The 17,787-nt window shown below is 41.3% G+C and overlaps 1 protein-coding gene across 3 annotated transcripts in view; it reads right to left on the bottom strand.

The window, feature by feature from the left end:
• Positions 1–17,787, bottom strand: part of LOC139461027 (testis-expressed protein 9-like) — a 79,943-nt gene that overhangs the window by 61,465 nt on the left and 691 nt on the right. For 2 of the 3 annotated variants that reach the window (XM_071242513.1, XM_071242514.1), the window contains exons 2-4: positions 10,194–10,294; positions 5,196–5,259; positions 918–985 (exon numbers count right to left, since the gene is read on the bottom strand). In XM_071242513.1, the coding sequence (XP_071098614.1) occupies positions 918–985; positions 5,196–5,259; positions 10,194–10,294 (233 nt within the window). The remainder of the gene's footprint in view (positions 1–917; positions 986–5,195; positions 5,260–10,193; positions 10,295–17,787) is intronic. The other variant, XM_071242516.1, reaches the window with a different exon arrangement.

Here is a 17,787-nt window from a genome sequence, read left to right as displayed (position 1 = left end):
GGCACCAGTTGCCGATCTGGTCCTGGTGTGCGCACACAAACACACAACTATGGACAGAGTCAAAGTCAAACTTGTTGCCATAAAAAGTGAATTAAAATATAAATTCTAAACACACCCATGTAGCAAAAGGCACCATTTGACAACCTGGACTGTGTGTGTGTAAAGTGTCATGAAAAAATACCTATTAGTTTTAGAGATATGGTCCGAACAAACACACCACTATGAACAAGAGTCATTGTCAAACATGTTGCCTTGGATATTGAAATAATATATTTTTATTAAATTCCTAAATAGCAAAAGGCACACTTCAAACCTTGATTGATACATGTAGCAAGTTTAGATGAAAAATGTTGACTCGTGTTTTAATTCTGCCTCCGTTTCAGCTATGTCTAACTTGTTACAATGGAAACATGAAAAAATCCAATTTTGAAAAATTCCTAAGGAATAAAAGTCACCACTTTAGCCGTTGGTAAATACGTGTACAAGGTTTGGATGAAAAGTGTTTCACAGTTTCCATGTTGGTCTCTGGAAACGACACATGTGAAGTGTTTGAAACAATTTTAAAACCCAAGAAGACAGTCATGCAGGTGACCCATAAGTTTTGCCTGCCCATCTTCAAAGTTACCTGCCCATATTCAGACATTATAAATATTTAAAAAAAAGATTTAGATGAAATAATGCAAACAATTACCAGAGTCTTAAAATTATCTGCTACACAGTCGGGTAGGCAGAGAAATTTCATGCAGCCTGACAGAAAAGTTACCAGCAACGGCAGGCAGTTTTTTCTGACACTGCATGTGTGTCATCGTACCTTGATGGCTTATTGCACATACTAACCATAAGCAGTTTGTCTCACATGGGACAAAACTACTCCAGCCTACATATCTTGGAGAAGTTTCAATGCATGTGTCACTTACTTGAGGAAATCCTCTGTGTTAATGTTATCCAGCAGACGCGACTTGGACAAGGCAGCTTCCTGATCTCGCTGCAAGGAACAAACATGAGGCACCTTCAATCCAGTATTTCATGTGGCAGAACTGAAACTTTCAATATGCCTAGGCTTTTCAAAACCATTCAAACTTACTGCAGCACTCCTGGGATAAAACGGTATAGCATGCCTCTGGAGAACCGGGAGGTGACTGGGGTATAAGGGTATAACATCCCTCTGGGGAACCGGGAGGTGACGTGGGTATAAGGGTATAGCATCCCTCTGGAGATCCGGGAGGTGAATGGGGTATAAGGGTATAGCATCCCTCTGGGGAACTGGGAGGTGACGTGGGTATAAGGGTATAGCATCCCTCTGGAGATCCGGGAGGTGAATGGGGTATAAGGGTATAGCATCCCTCTGGGGAACCGGGAGGTGACTTTGGTATAAGGGTATAACATCCCTCTGGGGAACCGGGAGGTGACTGGGGTATAAGGGTATAACATCCCTCTGGGGAACCGGGAGGTGACTTGGGTATAAGGGTATAACATCCCTCTGGGGAACCGGGAGGTGACTTTGGTATAAGGGTATAACATCCCTCTGGGGAACCGGGAGGTGACTGGGGTATAAGGGTATAACATCCCTCTGGGGAACCGGGAGGTGACTGGGGTATAAGAGTATGACATTCTTCAGAGGAACCAGGAGGTGACTTGGGTATAAGGGTATAACATCCCTCTGGGGAACTGGGAGGTGACTGGGGTATAAGAGTATGACATTCTTCAGAGGAACCAGGAGGTGACTTGGGTATAAGGGTATAACATCCCTCTGGGGAACCGGGAGGTGATTGAGCTATAAGGCTATAGCATCCCTCTGGGGAACTGGGAGGTGTTTGAGGTAAAAGGGTATAACATCCCTCTGGGGAACCGGGAGGTGACTGGGGTATAAGAGTATGACATTCTTCAGAGGAACCAGGAGGTGACTTGGGTATAAGGGTATAACATCCCTCTGGGGAACCGGGAGGTGATTGAGCTATAAGGCTATAGCATCCCTCTGGGGAACTGGGAGGTGTTTGAGGTAAAAGGGTATAACATCCCTCTGGGGAACCGGGAGGTGACTGGGGTATAAGAGTATGACATTCTTCAGAGGAACCAGGAGGTGACTTGGGTATAAGGGTATAACATCCCTCTGGGGAACCGGGAGGTGATTGAGCTATAAGGCTATAGCATCCCTCTGGGGAACTGGGAGGTGTTTGAGGTATAAGGGTATAACATCCCTCTGGGGAACCGGGAGGTGATTGAGGTATAAGGCTATAACATCCCTCTGGGGAACCGGGAGGTGATTGAGGTATAAGGCTATAGCATCCCTCTGGGGAACTGGGAGGTGTTTGAGGTATAAGGGTATAACATCCCTCTGGGTACCAGGAGGTGATTGAGGTATAAGGGTATAGCATCCCTCTGGGGAACCGGGAGGTGATTGAGGTATAAGGCTATAGCATCCCTCTGGGGAACCGGGAGGTGATTGAGGTATAAGGCTATAACATCCCTCTTGGGAACCTGGAGGTGATTGAGGAATAAGGCTATAACATCCCTCTCGGGAACCGGGAGGTGACTTGGGTATAAGGGTATAACATCCATCTGGGGAACCGGGAGGTGATTGAGGTATAAGGGTATAGCATCCCTCTGGGGAACCGGGAGGTGATTGAGGTATAAGGCTATAGCATCCATCTGGGGAACCGGGAGGTGATTGAGGTATAAGGCTATAACATCCCTCTGGGAAACCGGGAGGTGACTGTGGTATAAGGCTATAACATCCCTCTGGGTAACCGGGAGGTGACTGGGGTATAAGGCTATAACATCCCTCTGGGGAACTGGGAGGTGACTTGGGTATAAGGGTATAACATCCCTCTGCGGGACTAGGGAGGTGATAGAGGTATAAGGGTATAGCATCCCTCTGGGGAACCGGGAGGTGACTGGGGTATAAGGGTATAACATCCCACTGGGGAACTGGGAGGTGACTGGGGTATAAGAGTATGACATTCTTCAGAGGAACCAGGAGGTGACTTGGGTATAACATCCCTCTCGGGAACCGGGGGGTGACTTGGGTATAAGGGTATAACATCCATCTGGGGAACCAGGAGGTGATTGAGGTATAAGGCTATAACATCCCTCTGGGGAACTGGGAGGTGACTGGGGTATAAGAGTATGACATTCTTCAGAGGAACCAGGAGGTGACTTGGGTATAAGGGTATAGCATCCCTCTGGGGAACCGGGAGGTGACTGGGGTATAAGGGTATAACATCCCACTGGGGAACTGGGAGGTGACTGGGGTATAAGAGTATGACATTCTTCAGAGGAACCAGGAGGTGACTTGGGTATAACATCCCTCTCGGGAACCGGGAGGTGACTTGGGTATAAGGGTATAACATCCATCTGGGGAACTGGGAGGTGATTGAGGTATAAGGCTATAACATCCCTCTGGGGAACTGGGAGGTGACTGGGGTATAAGAGTATGACATTCTTCAGAGGAACCAGGAGGTGACTTGGGTATAAGGGTATAACATCCCTCTGGGGAACTGGGAGGTGACTTGGGTATAAGGGTATAACATCCATCTGGGGAACCAGGAGGTGATTGAGGTATAAGGCTATAACATCCCTCTGGGGAACCGGGAGGTGATTGAGGTATAAGGCTATAACATCCCTCTGAGGAACCAGGAGGTGACTTGGGTATAAGGGTATAACATCCCTCTGGGGAACCGGGAGGTGATTGAGGTATAAGGCTATAGCATCCCTCTGGGAAACCAGGAGTTGAATGGGGCATAACATCCCTCAGTTTTGAAAGTCACTTGTTTTGTACAGAAATGGCTTTAAATGTACAGGATAGAAAGTTTTATATGTTGTTTTTTTCTTTCTGTATTTTTTAACAAAATATCAGAAGTTAAAAAATAATTTGAAATTTGATTTTAATATTTTTCTTATTTTCTTTTTTTTGAAAGTGCAGCGTATCATTAAAGGGATAGTACCTTGACAATTCTGTGTGTTTTTTAATCAAGCATGAAATAATTTTCAAAATGTGATGTCACGTGCCCGATTCATTTCTCAAACCAAAACAATAGAGCTCCACACATAGAAGCCGACAATGTAAGCAGAGTAAACTAGCTGGCTTCATTCTTGGTTTATTAATAGAGGGAAATTGGAGAGAAAGCGTGTGTGTTTTTCTTATGACTGAGCTATAAAATACTAATAGCCAGCTTGATTACATTAGAAGCCAGTGTTTGTCAAAGCCTAGATTATAATATACGAGTAAATATGCCTCGGTCATATGAAGCCAATCACTTTCCTACCCAGTGTTCCTTGTGGCCATCCGAGTACCACGGTTACATCTTACACAGTCCATTCATGTATTTCTCAACTGTTTCATTTTGGATGAGTCTACACAATCAGGTAAATAAACATCATGAAACATTAAATTTCATTGAGAAAATATCCTAAAACAAATTTTTTTTATTTCCATTTGCGTATTTATCCTCCACGTCCTTTGATCGAAGCTCTATGGAGAGCTAGCGATATGGTTACTTTGAGGTGTATTGTCATGCACCTCAGTGTTGCAGTTGTAGCAGCATATCTATATAATTATGCAAACAATATGTATAGAGCACCAAAAAGCTTGCGTTAATGCCTGTCTGTTCTTATTTCAGACTAAGTGGGTTTGTTTACAAACAAGAGAAAGGTTTGGTCACGTGATAAGGCTACACCTGCAGTGTGGTCACCGGAGCAGGAACGGAATAAGGCAAGCAGAGCTGAGTAGGCTTGGGGGTTATTGGCTACTGTTTACAAACAAAGCTGCAGAATGGTCGATGTACTGTCCCTTTAAGCTAAGACATAACAAAATCGTCGCCTCAGTGCTATTTTGTCTGTCTGTGATACTCTTGCTTTCCTTGTTGTACCTTGCTGGTATTCAGAATCAGTATTAAAATAATTATACTTTGACAAATCTAGATCAGTAACAGCGTGACAATGCATTCAATTTTGGTATTTGACAAAATGTAATGCAAATAACCAGTGCATTGCCATAGCACTTCACCCTTGTTCCAAATCTACATACAGTTGTGGATAATAGCCATTTTGTTTTTTATTTTTTATTGTAATTAAAATTTTGAAGCTATCAAGTCCTTATGTCAACTATTGACATTTTATCTGGATATATTGCCTCATGCCACAGACAACTGCAATGCATGGATAGGAGACTCAAACCTTATACCCTGACCACTTACCATGACTTGCTCTGCTTCACGTACTAGGGTAGCAGTCTTGGCTTCAAGTTCCTCATTTAGTCGTCTGCAACAAAGTGTACGACTTTAAGTTTAGATCAACTGAAATTCCAGAAATCCTCCCAGACTGTATCTGAGGCCAGAAAATCCTGGACCTGTGATCATGGTAATACTGGCTTTTGATATACATGTATGTACATGTAAGGGAGACCGGGGTGCTTTGGGACACTGGATGCATTGGGACACCGCCAAAAACTGCTGTTTATAGGCGTACAATCACATGATCATTGACACTAAAGGAAGTGACATCATACACCGTGGTACTTTTTGTAGCAGGGGTGGATTATAGCCTATACTTTCACTGCAGACATTACTGCACAACTTGTTAGTTCCTGATTTTCCTAAGGTGTCAAAATGATGAGCTATCACTTTAACCACTATGCTACCCCACACACCCATCGCACTAATGGTTAAAGTCTTAAACTACAAGGAAAAGTCACCAGTCTTTCCTGAATGTTCCTGTTCTTATGTTAATATCGAACCCTCTAACCATCAAATTGTGTCACAATATATAGCAGTTTAATTAGTTTTTGAAATTTTAGTCACTGTCATTTGACTACTGACCGCTTGATAGTGATAATTTTTTATGATAATCAAATGTAACCTGGGTTTTATGGAGGACTATCTAAATCTGCTGAGCATTTGACAAACAATATGACATGAAATTGTCACAATTAGCATTAGCTACCGGTATTTTTTTTCACACATATCTAGAAGAGGAACTGGGGTATTTGAAACAGGAATAGTCTCCCCTGTCAAAGTTTATGTTTATGGTATTGCCTTTTATTGGCACAATATTTAAAAAAGCAGCTGGGTTGAGGGCAGACAACTCTCCCTTACAACATGAAGGTCGTTGTGAGATACACTCTTGCTGTAGCTCTAACAGAGAAATGTGACTGTGATAAAATTATGCTTCATATGCGGTATATCTTATGACCTTGAGCTTTCAATTTTTCATGAAATGTGCCAAAAGAATTTGAGGCCATTTGGAGAGAGTGAGTGAGTATGGTTTTATGCCGCTTTTAGCAATATTCCAGCAATATCACGGCGGGGGACACCAGAAATGGGCTTCACACATAGGCTACCCGACCGCCCCGAGGCCATTTGAAAGAAGTCCATGCAAGAATAATATCTAATGTCATTATTATTGTGCAGTCAGTCTCAGAGAGATCACTGGTGGTAGAGAGGGCAGCCCCAGTCAAAGTCCAACAAAACCTTTAAGCATTCCTGTTTCAGATATGTAGGTTGACTCTGATGACTTTACATATTATTAATACCAGCGGCTGGGAAGCCATGTTTCATTTCACAGAACTCAGAGTACAAAATGTGACGTCAAAACATGATGACATCACTATGTGTGTACATATAATGGTGCGGGTAATCGTGTCACACTGACTTGTGACGTAAACACTGAAGAGTACAAGACACATGCCAAAGCCACTTTGGAATCCTAGAAAAGTCAGTGAGTGATATCATGTTTGCCATCAAGTACATGTTTGGTATCATAACAGAGGTGACTGTCAGGTGAATACCTAACACCACAAATATCGTTTGATACACTGTTTATCAAAATTTGAGAAACTTACTTTTCTTTAAATATTGCTTTCATAAAGTTATTTTTTATAAATCTTCACCAATAAAATATTAAAGTGAATTCTTTATTTTAACAATAACTTCACATAAAAACAGTATCAACAACAGTGCGAAATTACTGCAATAATGCTAAATAAGCCCCGCCCATTCTATTATCAGCCAATCAGGAAACAGTAGTTTATTAGCGGGCATGGTATGGTTTTATGCCGCTTTTAGCAATATTCAAGTAAAAACACGACAGGGGACACCAGAAATAGGCTTCACACATTGTACCCATGTGGGGAATCGAACCCACATCATCGACAAGACAAGCGAACACTTTAACCACTAGGCTACACCACCGCCCAAAATAGAGAGTAAGTGAGCAAATTGTGTTTTATGCCAATATTACCAATATTCCAGCAATATCACGACAGGGACACCAGAAATGAGCTTCACACATTGTACCCATTTATTGAAATATATTTACTATAGTTTGAAAAATATAAACTGCTTGCTTGGGAGACTTGATGCCGTTATGCACACCCAGGTGCATACATGCTTTATCACTCCTTGTATGACTGCTCACGCTGAACTAATATCATACTGCTTTCTTTTTCTTTGTCTTTGTAATAGAAATTTTGCAATTTTACCAAAAGTGTGCCTTGGAATAGCCCAACCTTTTGACAATATACTCTCTCAAAGATGGGCAAACACTAAGATACCATCATACATGCTTGGGGACTGCCAAAAGAGCGTGATCCACAGGTGCCAACAAAAACTAATTCTGGAGCTAATTCTCACCTTGTTTACTTGCAGCTATGTTTTGTGAAATGTATCCAGGTTGTCGGAATGTGCAGTGAACCTTACATGACAGTAAACTCCAGAATGCATGAATAAGAATTTATCGCTTGTAAATGCAATCAAGGCCCTGTACTCACTATTTAGGCATCAGTTTTACGCGCACATTGACCCTTGAGGTGAAATGAAGTTAATCAACTTTAATCGTTCTTATGAAAATCATACTTGTCCTATTGGAAAAAGATATTTGTTTTGAAATATGTTTGGAGTATTTTATCTACAGTCAGTTGATGTTATCAGGTGTGTGTCAACCAAAGATAAATGAATAACATGTAAAGTTGTTTAGTCTGTTTTCTCACTGTAGAAACAAAATCTTATATTGCATCTGGATTTTCTGAAATACAACCGAGATATCTTCCACATCATCCAAGACATAAAACCACCCTGACATAAAACACAAAGTATTCATTTTACCTGCATTCTATTGATAAGTATTATCTTTGATAAGGCATTAACTCAATTCATAATTGGGCAACGTAACTAAAATCACATTGATGTAATAAGGCTGTCGTGGGGGGATATCATGCTAAATTTATTTATTTAATGAAATACAAAGGCACAAAAATTTATGCTGAAGTACAGTAATGCAAAATACATAAATAGAGAATACTACACTCATTCTCGTTAGATACCATTTTTACGAAACAAGTGGACTTTTGGTATCTGACCGAGCGAAAACGAGGTCAGATACCATAGAAAGTTCACGAGTTTCGTAAAAATGGTATCTAACGAGAATGAGTGTGGTATTTTATTTATTACCCACGTTAAATATATATTTAAGTGTAAATACATAACAACTTTCATTTGTTGACAGACCAAACTGAAACCGGTTGCAAAATCTGGTTGCATATGAATATTGATATATGCCCAAATATGGGCATTGTTGACATTTCTATGCATACGCATTAACAACATGCACCTGCAGTTGTGTTTGCAAAGAAAACAGCTCAAGATCTTTTTGGGAGAAATTCTTCAACTTATGGTAATTCAAGCGCCATGTTGTTAGTACGAAGGACACCTAAAATTTGAAAAGTCACATTAGCGCCGCAATTTGAATATCAGACCAACAGTCGGTCACTCGCACTGCCAGTGTCCCTTCTGTGCAATTAAAATGATTCGGGTTCCTTGATCTATCAGCTGAATTTATATCATGTTCGTACCATTTTGGAAGAGGGAAATCAGAGTGTTCGCCAAAGATATTCATGTTAACTCTACCACCCTTAACTGAAGACGTGAAAATCAACAAACTCAAGTCTGCTTGCATGTCAGTGACAGCTTCGAACGATCAAAGGGCAAGGTCACCACCGGAATAAGAAAAGACAACCGTGGTCTACTCACAGCTTTTTACACTAGAGATAGGGAATGTTATTGTTCACATTTGGGATGTTTGGGGCCAGAAAATCAGAAGTCAGGCACACTTCCACATATTTTTTGAAATATTTGTATCTGGTCGTGCAGTTGTGTACGTTCATTCATGAAGAACACCTCCCGAAACAGCGCCACAAAATACGCTTCGAAGGGGACTCTGATGGCACAACCGGATCATCCCAAGTAAGTCTAGATATCTGTCCAGATAGTTAAACAGACTTCATTTCACCACGCTTACCTTTTTACTTGAAATCAAATTGTAAGTTGCGAAAGTGGTCGGGTGCGTCATGCTCATGGGGGACCCTTGTTCTATTGATCGGTAGTCGTAAAATGGATATAACTCGATTATATGTAATGTCTGTAGAAGCTCTATGCATAACTTATATAGAATGCAAACCGAATTTGATGCGTGTGACTATTTTGCTTGGTTTAATAAAGTGTTTGTAAATATCTCTCGTTTTCATTATTAATTTCTTCAGTTCTGTCTTGTAGTTGCAAAATGACTGACGTCTCGCGATTTTTTATGAATGAAAAAAGAAGTCCCAGTGTGACAGAGGTCACGGTTATCCAATCAAAACGAATAAAACAAGGTCAACCTTGTACGACACACGTGTGACGTACGGATTAAGTATCTTACCACCTGTATCTTCACCACGTAGGTAATAAATCTTACATTTACCTGATGTCCTGATTACCTCCGAGCCCCAACATTCAACTGTTGCAGCAGAATGCCCTTACTTTACAGATTATATTTTCACTTCACAGAGCAAATTCAAATTTCACGACAGCCATGCAAGCTTTTTTGTGTCACCATGTATGTTACTTCCACATAACCATATATGACTTTTACATGCCATATGATGTCAAATATTAGATAGTATTCTGTTAACTCATAGTTTATACAAAGTTATTTAATATCAGTGTGTGATGTTTGATAAGCAGCTTAAATGGCACCTTTTAAGTAAAACAAAATTTTGTTGGATGATTAGCACAGTTTGCTTTCCTTGTATTTCAAATCAGTTTTTTTTAATGATATATGAGTTTAATATTCTGTATCCATAGAGGTTGTAGGTTGTAGGGTTGTAGGGTGTAGGACCACATTTCTTCCTCAACAAGGGTAAAAGAAGACTGGTGTCCTACTTGTATTGCTCTTCTTTAGTGCGGATGTCATCAGCAGACGTCTGCTTGGTCCTTGCTCCAGCCAACCTTGGTCTTCCCGGTGCTGGTGAATGCTCACCACCCTGTCACCACAAAAGGACACCACTTGTTACATTTTGACATTAATTGTTTTCCCAACCATTATCACATTCATTAGCAATGGTTGGAATACTCAAAATATTCTGAAACATTACCTTGACCTTCTCATGGCATGTGACCGTAGAATTCCATAGTTTCCTGTTAAATAATCTCTTCTAAGCACTCAAAAGAAAGTATGATACAACTACATTTCACAATTACCTCAAAAGTGACCCCAACCTTTGAAATAAAAGCATTTAACATGCATGTCATGTGGTAGGATTATAAATGTATACCTCAAAAGTACACAAATCATACTAAAACCTGAAAGTTGACCTTTGACCTTTAACTAAAACTTTAACCTTTCTTTGCCCAAACCCAGTTTAATGACAATGCTATTGTGAGAGGTTTTTTACATCTTGTGACCTTGATCTATGACCTCTTTATGACATATGCCCAGGGCCATGTGGAAGAAGTCCATGGAAGCATAATGTTTAATGTCAATAATCTTAGTGCCGTAGGCCTCTAAGTGAAATCTCTGGAGGCAGTGATCAAAGCCCAAGAAAACCTTAAAGTTGTCACCATTCCGGAGTAGTAATTCATATCAAATTGTCCCTGAAGATTTTCACCAAATGCACTACAGCCATGTCTATCCCTGCTCAGAGCTGCCAAAAATAGTGCCTATGGCACTGTAGCTCACCTGGTCATGTAGTCAATACTAAATCTATAGATTTGAACAAAATATCTAGTCATTAAAACATAAATTTGGTCTCTGCGAACTGATGATGTATTTCCAATTGAAACTTGCAGTGCACCTCCTCCTAACAAGCTATTTTTAGGTGCCAGATCAGTGCATCTACCACTAGTTCATGACGGTTAGGAAATATCTTGACAGAGGTATGCATTATGTGCTACATACAATGTCACGCATTTGTGTAATCAGAAGGACGAACCATTTGTGGAGCACTGCTAAAAGCAGTTAGAGAAAAAAGATGACAGAAGCTTACTGAAAATAGATGAGTTATACACAGTGCATGTATAATGAGGTTAATTACCATGCCTCATGTTACAAGCAGTATAGCCTGTGAAGATCCGGGGTGGAATAGGTCTTCAGCAACCCATGTTTCTCCAAAATGGCAACAATGCTTGTCTTAAGAGGTGACTAATGGGATCGGGTGGTCTGGCTCGCTGACTTGGTTGATGCATGTCATCGAATCCCAATTGCGTAGATCGATGCTCATGATGTTAATCACTGGATTGTCTGGTACAGACATGTTTATTTACAGACTGACGTCATATAGCTGGAATATTGCTGAATGTGGCGTTAAACTACAAAAAAACAAATACAAGCAGTATACCAATTGTGTGTATATGGTTCGGAAGTCCTTGATGACCTTGCCAATTCATATGATATTCATTTTATAAAGAAGTGATTGAAGACATAATTATTTCAAAAGGGCAGGTCATTAATATAAGTACTCCCACTAAACTTTACATCATCACAGTTAAGAATATTGCGGGTGTTGACATCAGCAACAATTTTAAGTTCCTGTTAAAATATCTCCAGATTAATGGGTACAGATGTTGTTCTGTCTAGAACAACTGATGAACTTGTACAAAAAGGAATGATAAAAAAATACCATCATCAATATTTCTCCCAGTTATCATGGATCTGAAGTCCACATGAGAGGAATGGTGTGAGGTTTTGACACGTTTTCATGGCAAAAGGAATGACAGATGAAGACAAGCAGAAAAGCATATTGTTTGCATCATTTTGAACTGAGACTTAACAGAGCGTTGGTTCAGCCCAAAACTTCGGGAGAAAACATTGTACCAGACTTGTAGTTTGATTGAAAGAAGATTTCATGGCGAAACTATCGGAAATATGTCTGAGATTCAAATTCCATTCACAGAATTGGAAGGCTGGTGAAAATGTAGCTGTAGTGAGCAAGGGAACCCTCGTGGACTAGGTCACAGCAATCCTAGGGGTGGAAGACTTGTTTGAGTCCTCACTATTTCATGGTAGCACTCAGCCTTCAGCTATGAGGTGACCCTAACTACCCAAACCCCTGCTTCATTACAGTGGATGTTGAGGGCACCCTAGTGACTTTTAACTTCAATAAGGGAAGCCCAGTGATCATTGGAATGAGCAGACAGACCAGGAATTGGTATTCAGTCATCCAGTGGTAGAAACTAACACTTTTAGTCCACTAGTCCTTATAATGCTAACATATAGCAAAACTCTTAAAAATGGCAAATTTCCACGAGTCCTTATGATACCTTAACCATTGGGCAGTTTGGCAAAGACTGGTGCCAATTTCTAATGCTCATCATCGATGTTGAACACATCACGAGTATGTGAAGTTATAGCTGGGACAATCAGTAAAGAGTAAAATCTCTCCTGGCAAGATACTTCCACTGTAGTATAACCGGTCAAATCAACTTCCTGTTCTGTATGACACATACCTTCTTGGTCATGCATGGATACAGTCTTTGAACTTTGACGGGATGTTTCGGTGAACCTTATAAAACGTACAGATTGACACTCAACTGACATTAAAGATCCTCGAACACTTAAGGGATTCTAAGCTTATATCTATGTGCTTCAAGAAGCAACTTCAAGGTTTTTCAAGGCTAGATCTGTGCCGTTGGAAGATTTGTGCATGTAACCATCTGGGGTACAAAAGTTCACCAAACTTGACATGGGTCATGTGTATCAACAGTTAGTATTCGATGAGGATTCACAAAAGTGTGTTGTGATCAACACTCACAAAGGACTCATTAGATACACAAGACTGCCATTAGGAGTATCTCTGGCATCAGCTACCTTTCATCAGATGCTCTACATGGACTAGATTAGTCAGTTGGTTATCTTGCTGATATGATTAACTCTGGAATCAATGACAGTGAGCATCTTCGTATTCTATTTTCTTCATTGATTGTAAGAAGCTGTATTTTCATGATTATGCTTGAGAAGAAAAAAGTGCGTCTGTATGGCTGATGAAGTGGAATATCTAGGCTATAGCCCAGATAGCTATTGCTGAAAATCAGGAAGGTAAGGCCTTTGAAAATGTGATGGAAATGAGAGAGATTTCTTCCAAATCTGCCTGACACTGTCACCCCCTTGTACAAGTTGCTACAAAACAAAGTGACATGGTCATGGAGTACACCAAAACAAAAAGTGTTTAACATGTCAAAGAATTTGCTTCAGACATCGGATGTCTGGATTTGTTTTGACAGCTACAAAACACTTTCATTGCTGGGCAACACATCCTCTTACGGAGTTGGTGTTGTCGATGGCCCAAAAGCTGCCTGATGGTTCAGAGAGTCAGAGAGTCCTGTAAGTTTTGCTTCAGGGATACTGACTAAAGCAGAGAAGAATTATTCTCGGCTTGACCCATCACAAGCCGTTGGGAGTTCAGAGGTCAGTGTTGTTGACTGCATATGTTGATACAAGAAGAGTACACAAGATACCATGCAGACACATTGAGTAGATAGCCAGCGCCTGACTCAGAGAATCCTGTGGAAGAGTTGAGTCTTAATGCTTCAGGAATAGGACACATTACCCCTAAGTCTGCAGACATAAGTATCCAGACTGGGAAGGACTGAACATTATCTATTGTTTGAGAATATGTGAGCCGAGGTTGGCCGCAGTGTGACAAGTTGGATGACCTCTTTGAGCCGTATTACAGTGTCTGTTCTGAATAGATGCTTAATCAGAGGTTTGAGGGTCATAGTCCACCCGAAACTCAGGTCTGTCATATTGTTGGAGTTGTCCAAATGTCCCTCCTCTACACGCAAGGGAGTGTCCCTCTCATCCTTGGCCAAGATTACTCATGGTTTACACTGGTCCATTCATGGCTAACACATTTCTTAGAGTGATTGACGCCTACTCCAAGTGGATTGAATGTGTACCTATGTCATTATCAACCGCACAGGGTACCATGAACCAGCTCTGCCGGATGTAGATGACGGCATACCAGAAACTATTGTAACTTATAATGCTACAGCTCTTGTTGGGGAAGAATTTGTTACACTCATGTCCAGGAATGGAGTTAAACATGTGACAACATCCCCTCATCACCCGGCTGGTAATAGCTTAGCAGAAAGGACAGTTCCAATAATAAAAGATGGATTAAAGTAGACAACAGGTAACACGCTGGCTACTTAACTACACAGGTTACTGTTTTCTTATCAATTTACACCAGTCTTACGCCTTCAACTTTGTTTCACAGACACACATGGCTTTCGCGATTGGTCTTGATTTTCAAACCTGACGTCTTAGGGAAAAAAAAGCCACAGAAAACTTGTGGATTAGTCAGCTTCTACAGAAATGTAGGACATTTCAAGTGAATGAATTGTTGTGGGTTAAAACTTTGCTTCAGGCAAGAAATGGATTAGTGGACAAGTTGACAGTGTAACCGTTCAATCATCAAACATCAAACTCGGTAAATTGATTAGAAGGCATGTGGATCATATCCGGCGCAGGATGTCTATATCTGCACTGCAAAGTGACAAGACTGAACGTTCAGATACTCTGCTAGAATCGCAGTCTTCTCCAAGGGAAGAGTATAAATCAGCGTTACCTAACACATGACAAGCAGATTCCCATGATTAGAGTATCTCAGACGATATCTAAAGTGTAGCCTGTAGCGCCCATGCTTTGTCCTTCAACCAGAGTGAAGCAGCAACCATCATATCTCAGAGACCTTGTGTCAAAGTGATATTTGAGTTAACTGTGACTATATGTCACTAATATATATATATATATATATACGTAAGAGAGAAGCTGACCTCCTTCCCCTACAGTGTAGTATGTGACTTGTTCAGATAAATAGAGATTTAGTGGAACAAATTGCAGCTTAAGAGTGTGGAGTTATTTCCCTTTTGGGCACCGAGTTACCTCCCTTCCAGGCATCACTTGCTCTTGAGTGAGCACTACCTCAGTAGTATTGTCTATATATATTGTTAAGCAAAATCATCGTCACTTTAGTAATTTGCCGAAGTGATTGGGAAACGAAAAGCATGATGGAGCAACAAGAAGCATGATGGAGCAACAAGAAGCATGATGGAGCAACGAGAAGCATGATGGAGCAACAAGAAGCATGATGGAGCAACAAGAAGCATGATGGAGCAACAAGAAGCATGATGGAGCAACAAGAAGCATGATGGAGCAACGAGAAGCATGATGGAGCAACGAGAAGCATGATGGAGCAACAAGAAGCATGATGGAGCAACAAGAAGCATGATGGAGCAACGAGAAGCATGATGGAGCAACAAGAAGCATGATGGAGCAACAAGAAGCATGATGGAGCAACGAGAAGCATGATGGAGCAACAAGAAGCATGATGGAGCAACAAGAAGCATGATGGAGCAACGGGAAGCATGATGGAGCAACAAGAAGCATGATGGAGCAACAAGAAGCATGATGGAGCAACAAGAAGCATGATGGAGCAACAAGAAGCATGATGGAGCAGTGAGAAGCATGATGGAGCAACAAGAAGCATGATGGAGCAGTGAGAAGCATGATGGAGCAACAAGCAGCATGATGGAGCAACAAGAAGCATGATGGAGCAACGAGAAGCATGATGGAGCAACAAGCAGCATGATGGAGCAACAAGAAGCATGATGGAGCAACGAGAAGCATGATGGAGCAACAAGAAGCATGATGGAGCAACAAGAAGCATGATGGAGCAACAAGAAGCATGATGGAGCAACAAGAAGCATGATGGAGCAACGAGAAGCATGATGGAGCAACAAGAAGCATGATGGAGCAACGAGAAGCATGATGGAGCAACAAGAAGCATGATGGAGCAACGAGAAGCATGATGGAGCAACAAGAAGCATGATGGAGCAACGAGAAGCATGATGGAACAACAAGAAGCATGATGGAGCAACAAGAAGCATGATGGAGCAACAAGAAGCATGATGGAACAACAAGAAGCATGATGGAGCAACAAGAAGCATGATGGAACAACGAGAAGCATGATGGAGCAACAAGAAGCATGATGGAGCAACAAGAAGCATGATGGAGCAACAAGCAGCATGATGGAGCAACAAGAAGCATGATGGTGCAACAAGAAGCATGATGGACCAAGGAGAAGGATGTGTGAAGCCATTGAAAGTCTGAAGAATGGCAAGGCGGCACATGCGACATCGCTCTTGACAAGCATCGCCCGTTTTGAGAAAACTTGATTGCAATGCCAGTTAGTGATAGTAGTGTTGGCTATATTTGGATGAATCGCCTGAATGGTTCACAAAATTAAGATGTTCAGATAACTTAAGAATATTGGATGAATTGATAGAAGAGCGAGTCTCTATTCAGACGGTACACCTATCAATACTTTAGAGACATTTTTGAGAGAATGTAGCAGGAATGTATGGACAACAAGTAGTACAGAACGGCCAATGTAGGGATAGTTTAAGAAGGGGTACACCATTCGTAAAAGACCAAACCACTGTGAAATATTCTCACAAGGGCAATCTAGAGCTCTACCAAAGACAGCGTCAGGGGTGTCACAATTTCAATTTGGATGCCAAGAGCTTGCGGAAGGTGTAACAGTGTGAAGTCATGCCACCGTACTGTACAGATTGTAAGTTACAGTGTTCTGCCGAGGACCTGGTTACAGGTAAGGCTTGGTCTGAAATTATGTTGCAACTGGAGGTACTTGAAAGGTAGGATCTTACAGAGTGTAATGCAATCATTCTGTAGAAAGAAAGAACAAACATGCAGGCGTACCGATATGGGCGTCCAGAATGACAGGTTGCTGAGTGAAGACAAGAGGACCCAGCTGGTGGACTCCCTCGACATCCCGAACAGACAGATCTCAGAGGTACAAGATGGGAAAAGTGGGAAAGAGTTGGTTCATCAAAAGCTGTTTGTGTGTTGTGCTATTGTGGACATCCAGGCCTGAATTTCATGTGGATAGGAATCTCTAGACGGATCCAATCCAGAGCGTCTGGTAACGGTGATGCATACTTCTGAAGCTGGTGGTTGTAACATGTGGCAAACAAGTGGACAAAGGTCTGCCACATCGTCTGGAAAACATTTGGGTGCAACTGCCACTCCATGGGGGCTGACTGACTGGGGCGAGATTGGGCACAGGAGAGACGATAGATTGTGAACATGAGAAGTTCTTACACAAGACATAACATTAGAGATGAATGTGGACCTCTTTCCATTTTTGTACTTTTTAAGGTTATTGCATTTGTGTCTGAAAGTTTTATAGCCTCAAATACTGCCTCCATTTTGAAAGTACACCATGGGTTACCTCCCTTGCCTTGTGATGTGAATGCACCTTGTAATTTGAAGGCAATCACTGAAATCTCAAGGAAAAGGGGCCCATAAAAGAATTACCTTCCTTTGAGGAACAGTGACATATCGTTCCCGCATTTCAAATAAACCTCAAAACAACAAGTAATCTGAGTGCAAGAATTGAAATTTGCATGCGCCTTGAGATCTGTTGTTGTATCCCTACATGGCTGTTCCACGAGTAGG

This window comes from Haliotis cracherodii, unplaced genomic scaffold (assembly GCF_022045235.1).
Source record: "Haliotis cracherodii isolate W230 unplaced genomic scaffold, xgHalCrac1.p SCAF_14, whole genome shotgun sequence".
NCBI classification, from domain to species: Eukaryota; Metazoa; Mollusca; class Gastropoda; order Lepetellida; family Haliotidae; genus Haliotis; species Haliotis cracherodii.
Note: the sequence above shows the minus strand (reverse complement) of the source record. Positions and strands in the feature narration are given on the sequence as shown.